Source organism: Homalodisca vitripennis, chromosome X (genome assembly GCF_021130785.1).
Source record: "Homalodisca vitripennis isolate AUS2020 chromosome X, UT_GWSS_2.1, whole genome shotgun sequence".
NCBI classification, from domain to species: domain Eukaryota; kingdom Metazoa; phylum Arthropoda; class Insecta; order Hemiptera; family Cicadellidae; genus Homalodisca; species Homalodisca vitripennis.
The window spans coordinates 72,273,591-72,289,985 of record NC_060215.1 but is presented as its reverse complement, the minus strand read 5'-3'; the positions used below and the strand labels follow the sequence as shown (position 1 = coordinate 72,289,985).

Here is a 16,395-nt window from a genome sequence, read left to right as displayed (position 1 = left end):
ACCTACATTGCTTAATATCAATATATTTTTTACATTTTATTAGGTTTTATAAAATTCCAGGTACCTTTGTCATCATGATTATTATTTTCGTGTGGACGCCTAGGCTATTATAGTAATACAACATTATCAGGGTTACATTCGAGTTTTGAACAAGAATGAGCGCCGCCGTTTTAATAATTCTATGTTTATCAGAGTATTATCATAGAGAGCAAGTGGGTGAGTCTCGTGTTTAATCCTAAAATCTATCTGTATCAAAACACAGCATGATTTCGTAGTATTGTACTCTAATGAACAAATCTTTCCTGATCAATTTTGAACTAAACGTTTTCAAAATTATTCATTAGCTTTTTTATTTATGAATACTAATTATTACAGGTTGTTTGTACTCATACTAAAATACAAAGAATATATGCCATAACTTTAAATCTACTATAAGTTAATTTAAATAAATATTATAATCGTTAATTGATCAGGCAAGTCTTTTAGTACGTGTAAATTAGTAGGCTTTAAAATAATGCAAATGCCCTGATTTCTCTTGGCTTTAATCATGGTTTAACATTTATTTGGTAATAAGAATATTTTGGTGTAATGCACAGTTAGTTTTTGGCATGTGTTTTCCTTGTCCGGACTATAATCTTTTTAAATGTTGAGATTGGCCCCAATTCGTTTTCGACTGACACCATTTCGTCGCAGACTTAATTTTAGAATCTAACCTCTGGACTGAATGAACCCTTCCCACTATAGCTATGTTATGTGTAAAATAGTTCATAAATTACATTTCTGTATGGAATTTATTTCTGTGTATAATTTTAAAAAGTTACTACTTCTTTTATTACTCTAGGGTAGAATTTAAACAATACTTCAAGCCAACAACACATTCCTCTAAATCAATATCACTGTTTAAAACAAAAACATTCCTTTTCTCTTCATCATAAATAAAATTCTGAAAAAACTGCACCATGCCTGAATACTTTTTCAAAGATCCTTTATTAGTATTAGGAATATTTTTCAATGTAAGTGCTTAAACCCAAATTTCGAAAGAGCGTCAGTTAACGTCCAAATTTATTCAAAATGTCCTTTTTTATCGTTTTAGAACATAACAAGATTAAATCCTTAAAACAAACAGTTAGTGGTTACAATCAAAATTAATTTGTTGAAAATAATGCAACCACAAATTTAGAAATTTATATCTTAAATAGGTTTGTGAAGGTTCTTCTAGTTTTAAGGGACATTTTGAATTTTAATCACATGTAATTCAAATCAATTTAAATTAAAATTAAATTTATAATTAAAATCAAACTTTTGCTAATACGTGCTGTTTGAAAAAAGTTTTTATTACAATTTTAAATCCCAACATATGCGCTGTGACACAAACGATGCAGGCACAATATATTGGCAGTGCAGATAAGAGATACTTTCTGGACTGTCGTAGAGCGAGTGTTATCTTGGTAGTATCTCAACCATGCAGCTGTCCTCGAGATTGAGACGGCTATTGTGGTCGATCCGATCGTTTACGAGAGAAAGCGGGTTTAAGGGGAACGAGTGTGACAAAGGCGCTCACTATCCACGAATCTTGGGATGCAATGTGAATGTTGGTGGAAATACAAGGCTCGGTTGACAGACGGATTGGTCGATCTGTGACGTGCAAGAATGAGTGATACTAAGAGCACGACAACGAAAACCTCACCATTCATCCTGATGAAGTTTGGAAGAATATAGAATAGGGCTCAAAAAATCTTAACGTGCTCATTATTCAAAAACCGTCTCCAACCAGAACGCTTGAATTAGTAACACTGATTAGCTGATCATCACCATCACCCTTATGAGACATTAAGTTGAAAACCAATAAAGTTGAGAAGTAATACGGCATCGATGTTGTCCAGCCCGATAGAATATAACGTAATGGGGAGAGCAGTTCTGAGAAGTAGAGATGGCTGATAGAAGGAATTCTATTTGAGGTAATCTAGGAAAACCTTAAACAGTTAATGTGACGTTAAATCTTCTGAAGTGATATATCATGCACCCAAATATAACAATGACTTGTCCATCATCTAAATACCTTAACATATATGAGTTCTTAGGGACGGCATCAATGAACTTTAGACATAAAACCGGGCTCAAATATTTCGAACAATGTGGCGGATTTAATGCAAGTTTGTTAGCATGTATGTATAATTATATCAGTATTAATAAATATATATAAATAGTATATACATACACATTGTATACATATATATATATATATATATGCACATGTGTATGTATATGTATTTAAATATATACATATACAGTTCTAATGCGATATCATGTAAAACTGTTTGGGTCTTGTTTTATGTATTTTGTTCTTAGGATTTTGTTGGTTAGTACTACACACTAATCACAATAATCGATAATTGACATTCTTTTGGAAATGTAATGTATTTTTCCAAATATCCTGTTAATTTGGAATGTTTTAATATGTAAAACGCACTGTTCCTTGGCACATTTAACTCGAGGTGAGGAGTTGACGCGCGAGATTTTAGTGAATATCAGAATTGGCAGCGTGTACGTACATTAACATATTTGTCCAGTTGTATAAGATGACACCGGTATTTACGTAACGCAAAGTCAACGATGGGTGGGTCTAGCTGGGAATGACGTAACGGATGAGTTAGTGGTGAAAGTGAAGCTGACCTTTCTATCAGCGTCAGTAAGCGTCGAGCGACCATCGATGTTTAAACACCGGATTGCTGCCGAAGAGTGCGGTGCCGTGCGGTCCGAGTCTGACAGTAAGTCAAGTCTGACAACCGTACAGTGAGTGACAACAACAAATATCCTTTTGGGGAAATGTTGAATTTAATTAGTGATAGTCTGATATTTTTCAGGATTGAGGATCGCAGTTCTAAAACTCCCTAATATACTAAACATAGTTTAAATAATATATTTTTAGATGTATAGTAAAAGTTAATTACATCATGATAATTTAGTTTATTATGTTTCATAAAATATTCTGGCTGAAAAAAGAATACTGGATGGTGAACTGCATATCATGTATCTCCTAACTATCCACGTTAACTACGGCTTTCAATGTAGTCAATGTATAACAGTATTCGGATAACCTTTATCTGAAGGATATTAGCATATATCCTTTCACACAGAAACACTCGAACTCTTATATATTCTTAATTATTTGTAAAGCCTGTTGTAAATATCGTAAATTTGTATAATCTTGAATAAGTTGGAACGTGTTACTTGTGTATTACGGTCGTACGGCGATCAAAGTGGCCATGGTTGTTTCTGTGCCAGGTAGGAAGATGCTCCTCTACCTGATACTCGACTTTCAGATTATATGGCCAGCATTCTAGCCATGGTTGTTTTACCGTCAGATCGGAAGATGCTCTATCTGTCTAATCTAACCTGTTATTTTCTCTCAGGTCGTATGACGAGCATTATGGCCATGGTTGTTTTACCGTCAGATCGGAAAATGCTTTAACTTAGTAATGTTCTCAAGTCGGGAGCCACTTTGGCCTCTGCTAGGTGGCAAAATACCTTCAAAATACCTCCAGTTGACTGTTGACAAGTGAGTTGACTGTTTTATTGCTATTCCACTGTCAGGTATACTGGACTGCTGTGTCACACTTATTGTCACATATGTCCATATAGATAGTTTATATATAGTCCAGAACGTATCGTATTTTATATTTAACAATAAAACAACGTCAAGACTTTTGTACATTCCAGTTGACATCCCGTTTTCTCACTTATCCTATTGATGTCCAGGAGTAACACATCACTTACCCAAAATATCGAGATATTGCGGTGGCAGTCTACTGTGGAGGATGACTGATGGAGTGGGTGGAGATCCTTTAATGATAAAGACTGCTGCTGGCCTGGGCATGGGTGAGGGCTGCCAGCCCGCGTTGACTGGAACATGCTGGAACAGAGCTGACCTCCCCTTCTTCCAAGGTCACATGCATGAGATATATTACCTGCTATCCCTTCTCATGCAATCTCGACAAGAAGCGGCGCCTACTCTCAGCCTCACCGATCCTGAATGTCCTGTTACTCTGGAAACAAGCGCGAAAGTCCTTTTATAACTAAGTGCGATGAGAGGTTCAAAGTGAATTAATAATAATAATAAATTCTTGGAAATCAGTTAAATAAGCATATGTAAATACTGTGATATTTATGTAAAAGTTTAAAATATCAAGTAATGGAAAGAAAATATTCTGTTAAAATATATTTTGACAGTAGGTTTTGCAGTATAAAGTGGCTTTCGTATCTATACAGTACGTAGTACTTAATCAATGCGTATTACATTTATCAAGTACATACTTTTTTGCTTGATCGAATATCAGATCTTTAATACACTTATTTCTACTTTATATCTTTAAAGATGTGGTAAAATAGTGCATTTTTATAACATTAATGTATTATTAGGTATTTAAATTACTCATAATTCCAAGCATTATAATTTTAAAATAGTTACCTTCTTATTTCAAGAATTTAGAAATACGAAATTATATTACAAAAAACGTTCGTTTGAAGTACAATTTGGATTGACAACGAAATATTGGTCGGTTTATAGTTGGTCTGATGTTCTTTCTTGAGTTCGTTACATGGACAAACAAAAATATTTAAGTCCGTTAGAAAAGTGCTTATTCATGAAAACTCTCAGCAAAACACGACGTAAGTAACGTTCTTATCTGACTTCTTTCATAACCGTCAAGAGCCATAAATCCGATAAAATTGCGTATACCTATATATCACTCGTTGAATATATTTAGCATAGGTATGCCGTTAAGTTATTCAAAACCTTGAACAATCCTCTGATGTGCCAATGGTTGTGAAAAATCGTGGTACATCATTCAGATATGTATGCGTGGGATTTGTATTACTTTATTACCTGACAGGGTTATTTATATGATGTCAAATGTAAATCTCTCTCTCTCTCTCTCTCTTTCCCCTCTTTCCCTCTCTCTCTCATCCATGTGAACAACACTCTTCCCTCTAAAATGAGAAATTTGCTTGTGACATCTTTATTTGATTACACTAATATGTATTAATTTTATTTTTCAGAATGTTAAAAGAAACTGTCGTTGTTGGTGTTTGTATGGGTGAGTTTACCTTGAGATTCATTTCATCATAATATTAATTACTATTTTATGTCATAGCAATTTATAACTGAATAATTAAGAAAACGATTGTTTAAGTGTTATTAATAATAAATACGAGTAGTTTGTGAGACTGTTGTGGAATGACCTAGATATTTACCACATATGACCAATGTTAAACCTAACACACTTTTACGACCATATTTTTAGGACCATGGTTGATGTGTCATTTTAAAGATACGATCGATAAGCATTTAAACGGGTTTTCTATTTATCTTAAACAATGTATGCTTTTTTAATAATTTAAACAGTAGAGCACAAAATAGTGATTTTTCAATAAAATCAGTAAGTATATAGAAAGATCGAAAAAAGGCGTTTATACGCCTGTTAATACTAATAACGTTAATCTGAAATACCGTTTCAGGGTTAAAATTGTTCTTATGGGACTAAATTCAAGATGACCGCCAGTACAATCCCCCAGTTCACTATGATTCAATTAAAGAAACTAATTATGTTAGGTCCTTCCACGAGGCCTGGCAAATGGGGTCAGGTTTAAAAGAAAATAAAAGTTTGTCTCGAATTTCTTACGTTTTTTCTTACTGTTCCCTTACGCCTAACATATCAAGTATCGTACTACAAAACCGTTGAAGACTAAATCCCTTAAAGTTCACATTTGCAACTTTTCGCTTGGTGTAAGGTGGTGGTAATTGATGACCTACCCAATACTATCAAGGTCCTATATTAAAAATGGTATGTTCACTTGAGATTATATAGTTTTTTTGCAATTCGCGTAAGATTTTAAAGTATAAAGAAAACACTACAATTAAAGCGGAAAAAAATACTTTTAAATACGATGATAGCCTGTCTGAGAGAATCTCGGTGTATCTTTTGATATTATCTGGGTTTCTATATACAGGGTGAGTCAGAAATATGGTAAAATATTTTAAGACGTGATTGTAGAGCTAAAAATAAGAAAAGAATGTTATATAAAGGTAGGTCCGGAAACGCTCCATTACTGAGTAATGGCTGGCGAAAGATTTTGCTTTGTTTTCAGTTCACCTGGTGAAATTAAGTGATTCTGAAAGGTTTTGTCCTTACTTTTTAACTCAAATAAAATGGATAAATAAGGAAAATCACCTGAAAAATCAAATAAAACCACTCTAGAGGTTGTAGTGTGAACAGTTTTTGAGAAAAAGTATGATATTTGCCAAAAATCTAATAACAAAAATACCATCTTAAATGTTTGATGTCAAATAACATTGTTAAATGACCAATAAACAAATTGTTTTTCCTAATACAGATTGTAGAGAATTTAATTCTGAAAACAACCATAATAAGCAAAGTTAACTAAATGTGTAAAAAAGTTATGAAATTGACTCCTCACGTATTACACTACACAGCAAACTTTCGCTGTTTTATAATAAGGAATGAGTATCTGATTGGTAACAGCTGGTTCAAAATTTTATTTTTAAATACAATAAACATCTACAATCGGTTTAAGTCTCTCCGGAAGATTAAAATAATGCTCTAAATGACCTCCATTGTTCAAAATGCACGCGTTCAGGCGTCTTCTCATCAAGTTTCGGACCCGTTCAAAAACTCCAGGTGTCTGCTTAATGGTTTCTATTCCATTAGAAAGGTTTAATCGGAGTTCTTCAATGGTATCTATTGGGAAAGAGTAAACTAATTTTTTTTAATGTCCCCAAAGGTAAAAAGTCCAAAAGATTTAAGTCCGGTGATCTTGCTGGCCATGAAACTGGTCCACCTCGGCCTTCGATTGATTTGTGAAACTCTCATTTAGGTGTCCACGAAAAGCCAGAGAGTAGTGCGCAGGTGCCCCGTCAGGCATAAACCACATGTTTTGGCGCAAATGCAGAGGTACATCATCAAGCAGGTTAGGTAGCTCGTCTCTTAAAAAGTTCAAGTACACCACGCCATTAAGCCAGGGAGGAAGCACGAATACGACAAAATGATCTGCTAAGATTCCAGCCCAAACATTCACTGAAAACTAATGTGGGCGATTAGGTTTGATAGCATGAGGATTTCTGTCTGCCCAAATGTGGTTGTTATGGAAGTTAATGATAGCTGTTCTTGTAAAGTGAGCCTCATTGCTAAACAAAATTGTATTCAAAAAGTTTCGATCAGCACATTTTAACAGAAGCCATTGACAAAAACAACATGGGGAACGTAGTTTTGTGGCAAAAGAGTTGCTGGGACATGGAGTTGCTTGGACATGCTGGAAGTGGTATGGGTGTAACTGGTATTCGTGTAGTATTCTCCGAATACTAGATTGGCTGACTTTGAACTGTAGTGACAATTCTCTAGTGCTCTTTTCAGGATAATCAGAAATTTTATTAAGAACCAACTCTTCTAATTCAACAGTCCTACATGATCGGGCGATGCCTGCATTACTATGCTCCGAAGACTTCAAAGAACCTGTTTCAGATAGGCGTTGATGAATAGTGGCAAACATCTTGCGCTTGGACACCTGCGGTTAGGAAAGTTCTCTTGAACTGACGTCTTGCTGCAGTACTATTGCAGCGTCCCAAACTATACATTAAATGCATGTCTGCTAATTCAGAGTTTAAATACACATGAATATTACCTTCCATTTTTAATAAATGAAACACACAACACAAAATTACTAATAAAATGGATGAAAATAACTGGTTAAAATACTTAACACAAACACACAGTATCTTTACAGTTTGTTGTTTAGTTCAACAATGAGGTAACGTATGTCATCTAATAATAAATTCCCAGCTGATTATTTATTATTTTAAAATGTTTAAACAGTTGTTGTTTAAATAATTAATTATTACCAGCTGTTACCAATCAGATACTCATTCCTTATTATAAAACAGCGAAAAGTTTGCTGTGTAGTGTGATACGTGAGGAGTCAATATCATAAATTTTTTACACATTTAGTTAACTTTGTTTATTATGGTTGTTTTTAGAATTAAATTCTCTACAATCTGTATTAGGAAAAACAATTTGTTTATTGGTCATTTAACAATGTTATTTGACATCAAACATTTAAGATGGTATTTTTGTTATTAGATTTTTAGCAAATATCACACTTTTTCTCAAAAACTGTTCATACTACAACCTCTAGAGTGGTTTTATTTGATTTTTCAGGTGATTTTCCTTATTTATCCATTTTATTTGAGTTAAAAAGTAAGGACAAAACCTTTCAGAATCACTTAATTTCACCAGGTGAACTGAAAACAAAGCAAAATCTTTCGCCAGCCATTACTCAGTAATGGAGCGTTTCCGGACCTACCTTTATATAACATTTTTTTCTTATTTTTAGCTCTACAATCACGCCTTAAAACATTTTACCATATTTCTGACTCACCCTGTATAACTGTGTGAAATTCTATCGTGTTTTGCTGTTAAGAGTGCCAAATAGGTTTCGAAAGAACATCACACATCTGTATTAACAGAGGTCAACTATGTTTGAAGTTTGAAGTGGCAGGCGCCAGGTTTCAGATTTATCGTGTGGACCTGATGTGTGAAAAGCTCCTTCGATTTCGTTTTGTTTGTTAATGTTGATTTGGCGAGTTTCCCCCAGTTTTCGGTTTCAAAGTTAAGAATCTGTTCTGAGGATTTTGTCAACAGTGTTTTCTGATTTGCTCAGTTTAAAAGACATGTCCAGAAAATACTAAATCGTGTGAAGCATGGCGGTGTCAGCGTAGTTAATCCAAAAAGTAAAATATTTTCTCTTCTCACCGGCCGAAAGAATGAACAATAACCTTTTACAACTTCCACCTAGGTTATAAGTGGTTTATGGACCGCACTTGTGAATGGTTCTAATGGGATAACGTTACAGAGATCGACCGACTGCTTGCCAAACGGACGCGGTTATGGTATGGTATAACAAGTGGCTGTACACGTACTGTATAGATAAGAGATGGAATCGCGCTTACCTTCACATGCGAGAACTTATTACGTACTATACCAGTATATTGTATTAAACAATTATTAAATGGAATTAATGATTAATTTTCTTTCAGTTTTTTTTTTTTATTGTTGAGTTTGAGTGATAATCGAGTTATTGCTAAGTATTACATGTAGAAACTAGTATATGCTACGTAAAAATTTAGTCACTTATTGTACTAACTGGTTATATTCTTTTCTTGGCGGCATATAGTGAGTGTGTGGCAGTAGCGGGAGTAGTAACGGTCAAGGTGATGTATCTAAAGGGATACATAGGCCTACTAAGCAAAGGGTTAACCAGTGTGTGAGTGTTGGTATTCGTTGACTCAAGCCAAAGAAAATCATACCATTTTATTGAATGCAGAGTTTTATTTATACTGTGATCCATTATTAGGATATGCTTAAAGAAGGAGAAAGAAAAGGAGGTCACTGTAATCAATGCACTTTTAATTGTCACTTTTTCCATTGATTACTTAAAAACACACTACTTACCTACATATTAGTACAACGTGTTACTACCTTTTACACGGTATTTAAATACATTTAATGTTTTCTCTCACAACTATTTTATGCTTTATTAAAACATTCCTACTTTTTTGTCACTTAAATTGTTCTTGTAAGATGTATCTGGTCTCTTCTATATTTACAATTTAATGGGGTGTGTTTTGAATACAACTTGTTGTGCAACGCAAAAATAACCCTTGGACTGTGTATGTTATTACATGCGCTTGCGTCGAATTCCAATATGACTGAACTCTTGACCATAGAGTTTCCAGAAACTTAACCATTCCGTTCTATGATATATTTTTAAGAGTTAATGGCTAAAACTCAGATAAAACAGAGCCTTAGACTATTAAATATGGCCGTATATAATTGGAAAGTGACATAGAAGGCCTGCAACAATAAGAAATCCAGAAACACGGTTAATTTTAAATCCTTACGGAAAATCTTACATACTTCACATTTTGAGATACCCTGATCTTCTTACAACTCCTGTACAGCCAATCTACGGTTTTCGTTGAACATTAAATTATGCAAGAATTCTGGACCATACATACCTGCCAGGTCGCGGGCCACTCTCCACTCAAATGCGACCATTTGTGTATCATCTAAACTATATTTTTCCTTAGTGTCACCCACAATCTTCCCCCGAAAGCTTTTTAATTCTAGGCTCTTCACTCATGTCGCTGTGACTTCAATCATATCGAAATGTGACATGAGTCACACAGACCCAAATAATAATAGCACACAATAACACAAGTCACACGTACTAGCATACATAATACGAGGGCTGTGACTCATACAGAATTTCCTCTCCGACCTCATATCCGGTCTAAGAGACGGTCGGACAGCAAAGAGATGTCGGGTAATTCTTTTACAGACCTAGTACCTCTTTTCAACACATAAATTTAATACTTGATATATTTTTATTATGATGTTATTAACGCGAATTTGACCCTATTTTATGAGATTTTAAACCAATTCTGACCTGCAAGTTCCGTCCAAATTAGCACATTTCAAAAATGTATATCAATTCTATTCTTATAACTAGTAGAAGTACTAAACTCCTTTTTCATATACGTAACACGAAACATCATTTTAAAATATGTATGATGTTGTACCAAACAATTGTTTTGATTGTTAGGAACGTTACCGAAACAATATAATATAACAATATGTTCTATAATCAGAGTTAATGTTACTTTGTAAATTTTATTAGCTGAGTGTAACAAAGCTTAAGCAGTGATCTTGAAAATGTGATTTTCAGAGAGAAGTTATCATATACAACTGATCTTTCTATTCCCGAATATTACGGAAAACGGTTTCTCAGATCTTATATACTGCAGAATAATTATGTTTATTATTTGTGCCGAATGAGTGCGTGCTCAGTGTAATACTAATATATAACAGACAAACATATTTACCCGCTGTTGTACACAACTTGCTCCACAGTACAGAAGGGCTGTGTAAAAACTTTTAATTCTGAATGACTAAATTTAAACACCAGTGAGTTTGGAGCTCTTATGTCGAAAAGCCTAATCTTTATTAGTGGACATCTCCGAAATAACATGAATGTTAAAACAAAATGTGGTGTATCGTTTGAGTAGTTTCTATTTGAGTAGTTCCTATTGGAATTATTGCATTGTTGTTATTGTATTCCATATAAGAGTACTTCGACTTTCCTTTACTAATTTAACTAAGCAGTCCTCCGTTATAAGTGAGTGACGTTATAGGTGTTGCCTCAAATCACCATATCTTTACCACTGCTACACGTTTGTTCCGCGAGTGAAATTTGCCAATGCCTTTAAATTCTGTAAGTAAAGTTTATAAGATAACATACATATCAAAGGTATTACATACAAGCTACGATTACCAAGGATATAGAGCTACAGTCTATCAAAGTTTAGCGAAAAATCTTTACGGAAGAGGTAAAAAGATAGGTTATATTGAACATATAACATTATAACCTTCTTTTCTGAACGTATTTCTTCTCTTTGGATATACACACGGTGTTCACAAAAGGGTATCACAAACTTCTTTGGTTGATAGTATTCATAATTTCAAACAAACATTGTCATATAAACATAGGTCGAGTAATGTCTTGTTTAGCCGGTAGCCACCATTTTGTATTGTTTATAACAAACTATTATCTCTAAACTACAGTAGTCTAGCTAAAGAAACCATTCGTAACAAATGTTTGAATAAATAAGTGAGAAATGTAAACAAATAATTGCGTTATTTTCTTTAATATTAACGAAATGGCACCTGTTAAAATAGTGAACTTAAATAACAAAAACACTGGTATAGTTATACAATACTTACTAGACACCAACTATTTGAACAATTTCATTAAAATTCCAACAAAACTTGTTTCAATGAAACCTGCCAATGCATAAGGGAACAGAACCACTTTAAAGACGCTTGCACAAGCTGGGAGCGCCAAATATGTCACAGTTAAAATGTAACAGTTGCTTGCTGCTCTGGTTTAAAGCCTATCTTAAAGTGGTCGTGCTCGCTTATGCGTTGAAGGATTTCGTTGGAAAATGTACCGTAAGAATTGTTATACAAATTCCAAAATAGTCAGCATCGTGTAAATTTTTTATAAGTGATCTAATACAACTGATACCTATCAAAAGACATTTCTCGATCTATGTTCATATGACATTTGTATTTGAAATAATGAGTTCTATTAGCAACAGAAGTGTGTGACACCCTTTTGTGAACACCCTGTATCAATATTATACAGTTTTATACATAGTTTTATTTCACATCTCAACTTCAGCTTATAAGGATGCCAAATTTCAGGCCTGTTAGTGTTGAGAAAGATGCATAGAATAGTGGAAAGGACTTCTAAATGAACTAATATTAATGGTTTTGGAACTTATTCTATATAAGTATCTTCTGGTTTAAAGATAACTGAATTGATTATAAAACGAAATCGAAATGATCAGTCACGGTGATACTGGAGTACATAACGTGAGAGATTAGCAAGGAAGAAAAACTACAGGAATATGGATTGTCGGGTTGAATGAAGAGTTGCAAGAGTGAGAACGTTAGGACACAAAAACAAGGGAGGTTATCTTACATTGCTTCTTACAGTACATGGATATTTTGGGGCCTTCCTGGTAAAGACGGGAAAGCTTGCGTATGTCAATACGGAGAATCGGACAGGGATGGATCCTTTCTTTCGCTGTAGAAGAGGGGAGGAAGTCGGAAGTACTTTTTAAGCCATCACTGGGCAACTCTCACCGTCACCTTTGTGCGGAGGATGATCTCCTTTTAGAGAGTGTATTGAAAGTCACGATATCTGAAGAAGTGTATTGGCATTGCCGAGGACGTAGAGATATACAGTAGGAGGGCGTTGCGGTTCACGTAAGAACCCTCTTGAAGTAATGCAGGAAGTGGTTTCAAGAGATAATATATAAGTCTACACCGGCGCGTGTTTTATATGTTAGAGTACCTCACAAGGCGCTGGCTATGATTCTAGTGTGCTGATTACCAAAGTTTTCCTCACTGTAAAAGATGTGACAGATAATGGTTTGAGGTAATTGTAAAGTTTTCAACAACAGTAATTGATAATGAAAACGAATTGTATGGTCCCTGCCTTATAGTACAGAAACTACCTATAATAAATAAGGAAAGTAGTAAAGTGGTGAACGTAGCTTATAGTGAGGTAAATTTTATGTTCTTATAAAAGATTTCAGCTTCATGGGCCATGTGGTGGCGAGATAAATTTTCTAAAATCCGGATGAAATCTTTAACGACGTAATAACATCCAATTCTTCACATCATTTTCATTTTAAATCTAATACAATGGTCAAAGTTAGTTCAAGACCTTCTGATATTTTCTAATACAAATAGAAAACAATTTTTAATTCTTTGGAAATTTGAACATAAAATGAGTCAATGAGACAGTATACGTTGTAAAGATGAATTTATTCCAATAACAATGAATTACTATATCAATGCTAGGGAACGTTTCTCTGTTAATGTTGAGTCCACTTCCACGTCTTTTTTGGGGGTCACGTTGTATCCATCCAAAAGCAGTGGGATAAAACCCTTTTGGAACTCATGGCTGACAACAAGTACTATTGTTTTCAGAGTTCAAGATTATCTAAATTGTTGTAGGCCGCACAACATGTAAATCAGCGAGATTGGAAACGAATGATATTTTGGGATTTCTTCCTTTGGCACTTACACTTAAGAGTATATATCACTGAGTGATGCTAAAAATACTAACAGTTCATGTAAGTGTTTCAGATACTCTTAGGCATTCTTAGGTATATCAGGTATTTTAGGTATTCATAGAAGTCATTGGTTGTCCTGTCTTGATGGTATAAATGAAATGAAAAAATGAAATGAAAAATGTATTTATTAGAGGTGAAGTTAGGACTATGAAGTCCTCTCTACCACTTAACCTCATAAAGAATTAAACTAACATATATATATATATATATATATATATATATATATACACACACATTATAACCAAAAATAAATCCATTTATTTAAATTAAATGAACCTTAACTTAAAAACAAGCATCAATAATTAATGTAACTTTATATATACTTACACTACTATAACAAGACAAACTCGCATTCACTCAACTTTCATTCCATTGCCCTAAGTACCACACTCCAAAGCTATACCACCAACCGCTATACCCCCTGAGCCCCCAGCATCAAGGCCCTGACCTCCGCCCCAAAGCGTGCGCACTTATCCGATGGCTCTGATGTTTAGAGATAAAGCATCTCACAATTGACAGGCAGAAACTGCAAACGACTTACTAAAGGTAGTTGTTCGATAAATTGGGATAGATAGTAAGGATGTACCTCTCCTTGTACTTCGTTCACTTATTTCAGAAAAAAATGAAAGCTGTTTGAAAGATAACTGGGACAATTTGTATTTAAAAGAGTGTGCAACAGAATGAGTGAATGATAGTTTCGAGGAGCTTGTAATATGAAGATAGATAATTGTTTAAGGTAGGGCTTTACGTGATCATTACGTCTGAGATTAAAAATGAACCTAATACAAAAGTTCTGAGCACGCTGGAGTTTATTTGAAAGCTCCACAGTCATGTCATTAGTGACTATGTCACAGTAGTTAAAGTGAGGCAATACAAGAACCTTTATCAGCATTATTTTAACTTGCTGTGGTAGATATGAAGAAACTCTTGAGGCTGTGAACATCGGCAAAGACCCTATTACATATCAAGGAAGCCTGTTCAGTCTATCTTAAGTGTTTGTCAATAATAAGCCGTAGATTTTTTACTTCCTCAGAGCATTCTAGCTCCTCATCATTTAGTATAGGGCATAGGTTGTAGAGCGGTTCTGTAGAGGTTCTGAGCGTTGTTCTTTTGTAGGCCATTTGTAACCAACCGATCCTGGGCCTATGATGAGTGCTAGGTAATGGAGATGAGATTACACCAATAACTAAATGACCTCAGCGATTGGCAGGCATTTCTACTAAAGTCGTCATGAACAAACAAAATAATAAGATAATATTAATCATTTTGCGATTTAAGTAAAATGTTGAAAATTGGGGCAAGGTAATTTATTATTACCAGGTTTAATTGCCGGATTTTGAAGTATACTAATAATGATTTTTATGGGTTAACTAACTCAGGAACATCGAACATTCCTAAATATGGACATTCTTTTCTTCCCCAGAAAAACTACATTAAGTTTGAATCTTATTAGGGAATATATTTTCAATAAAACGGTTTTAATCTTCAATATATTATTTTAGTTCTAGAAACCTCCATATATGCATTTCTTTAGAACAATAAGGACATCCGTAGCTATGGTCCTGATTGAAACAAATTTCATAATGTATTCGTTAAAGAAACAACTGTATTTGGATGTTTGTAATAGCTAATATTAAAAAAAGTTATTAACACTTGTTGAAACGTTATTACAATAGGATCGTGATAATTTAAGAGCAGTTCTGAACTCAACACATGCACTGTAAACATGCAATACTTAATGTATTAAGACAGTGAAGGTTTACTTTGTAATCAAAAAGAGACTTGATTATGTATTGTATTATATATTTAGTGGTAATGGTAATATATTTTTTAATGAAAACCCATAATGAGCAGATATGACAACACACCTCTTAAAAAGATATCGGAATGCAGGCAGTATGGTGAATGCAATCCGTCAAACAATCGTACTGTATTTCGCGTAAACGTAGAAAATTAACTGATTTTTACTCTCTCCGCACTTCGTATTTATATGTGTGTCGATTTAATTTTGGATTGGTTATAAAAACAGGCAATCACAGCAAGCTGTCATGATGTCTAGACATTAAATGTATTGTTCTAAGGAGCAAGACTTTTTTGATTTGAGGAAGTCACATATTTGTATTGTGACCACGCATCAAATTCTTATATGTCCAGTTGTCAAACTTTTACTGAAAATATGAGTATGCTGCATATATTATTGTGCTTTCGTGCTTACTTATTGAAGTGATTAAAATAAACCAGATCCATTTTTACGTTTTATTCTACTTTTTCTCTACTTAGATGATTTGGCATATTCGATAGGGTTTCCTTTTCTATTTCTGGCGAGCAGCTATCTATTCCAAGTAGGTTTGAACTTTCAACCGGAATGCTAGCTCGTTCAGCGTTTACTTGTAATTTGGAGGTATCATACTGTCTAAAGCCCTTAAACTACCAAGGCAGCATCAAATAACCAGGGATAAAACCACGCCTGGATAACGGGTGTATCAGGACATTGAAAAGTAATTCATAAGGTTTTGTTTAAGCACGGCTGATAATGCGTCACCGTGTTAATAGTAAACATTGTAATTTTAAACAGGTAGGTACTTATTTAAAACTTGGTACTTTATACATCCCCG

At 34.2% G+C, this 16,395-nt stretch overlaps 1 protein-coding gene across 1 annotated transcript in view; it reads left to right on the top strand.

The window, feature by feature from the left end:
• LOC124369191 overlaps positions 1–16,395 on the top strand; it is a 53,738-nt gene that overhangs the window by 14,068 nt on the left and 23,275 nt on the right. Inside the window, exon 2 of the mRNA XM_046827009.1 lies at positions 5,059–5,096. Coding sequence (XP_046682965.1) covers positions 5,060–5,096 — 37 coding nt within the window. The 5' untranslated portion in view covers position 5,059. The remainder of the gene's footprint in view (positions 1–5,058; positions 5,097–16,395) is intronic.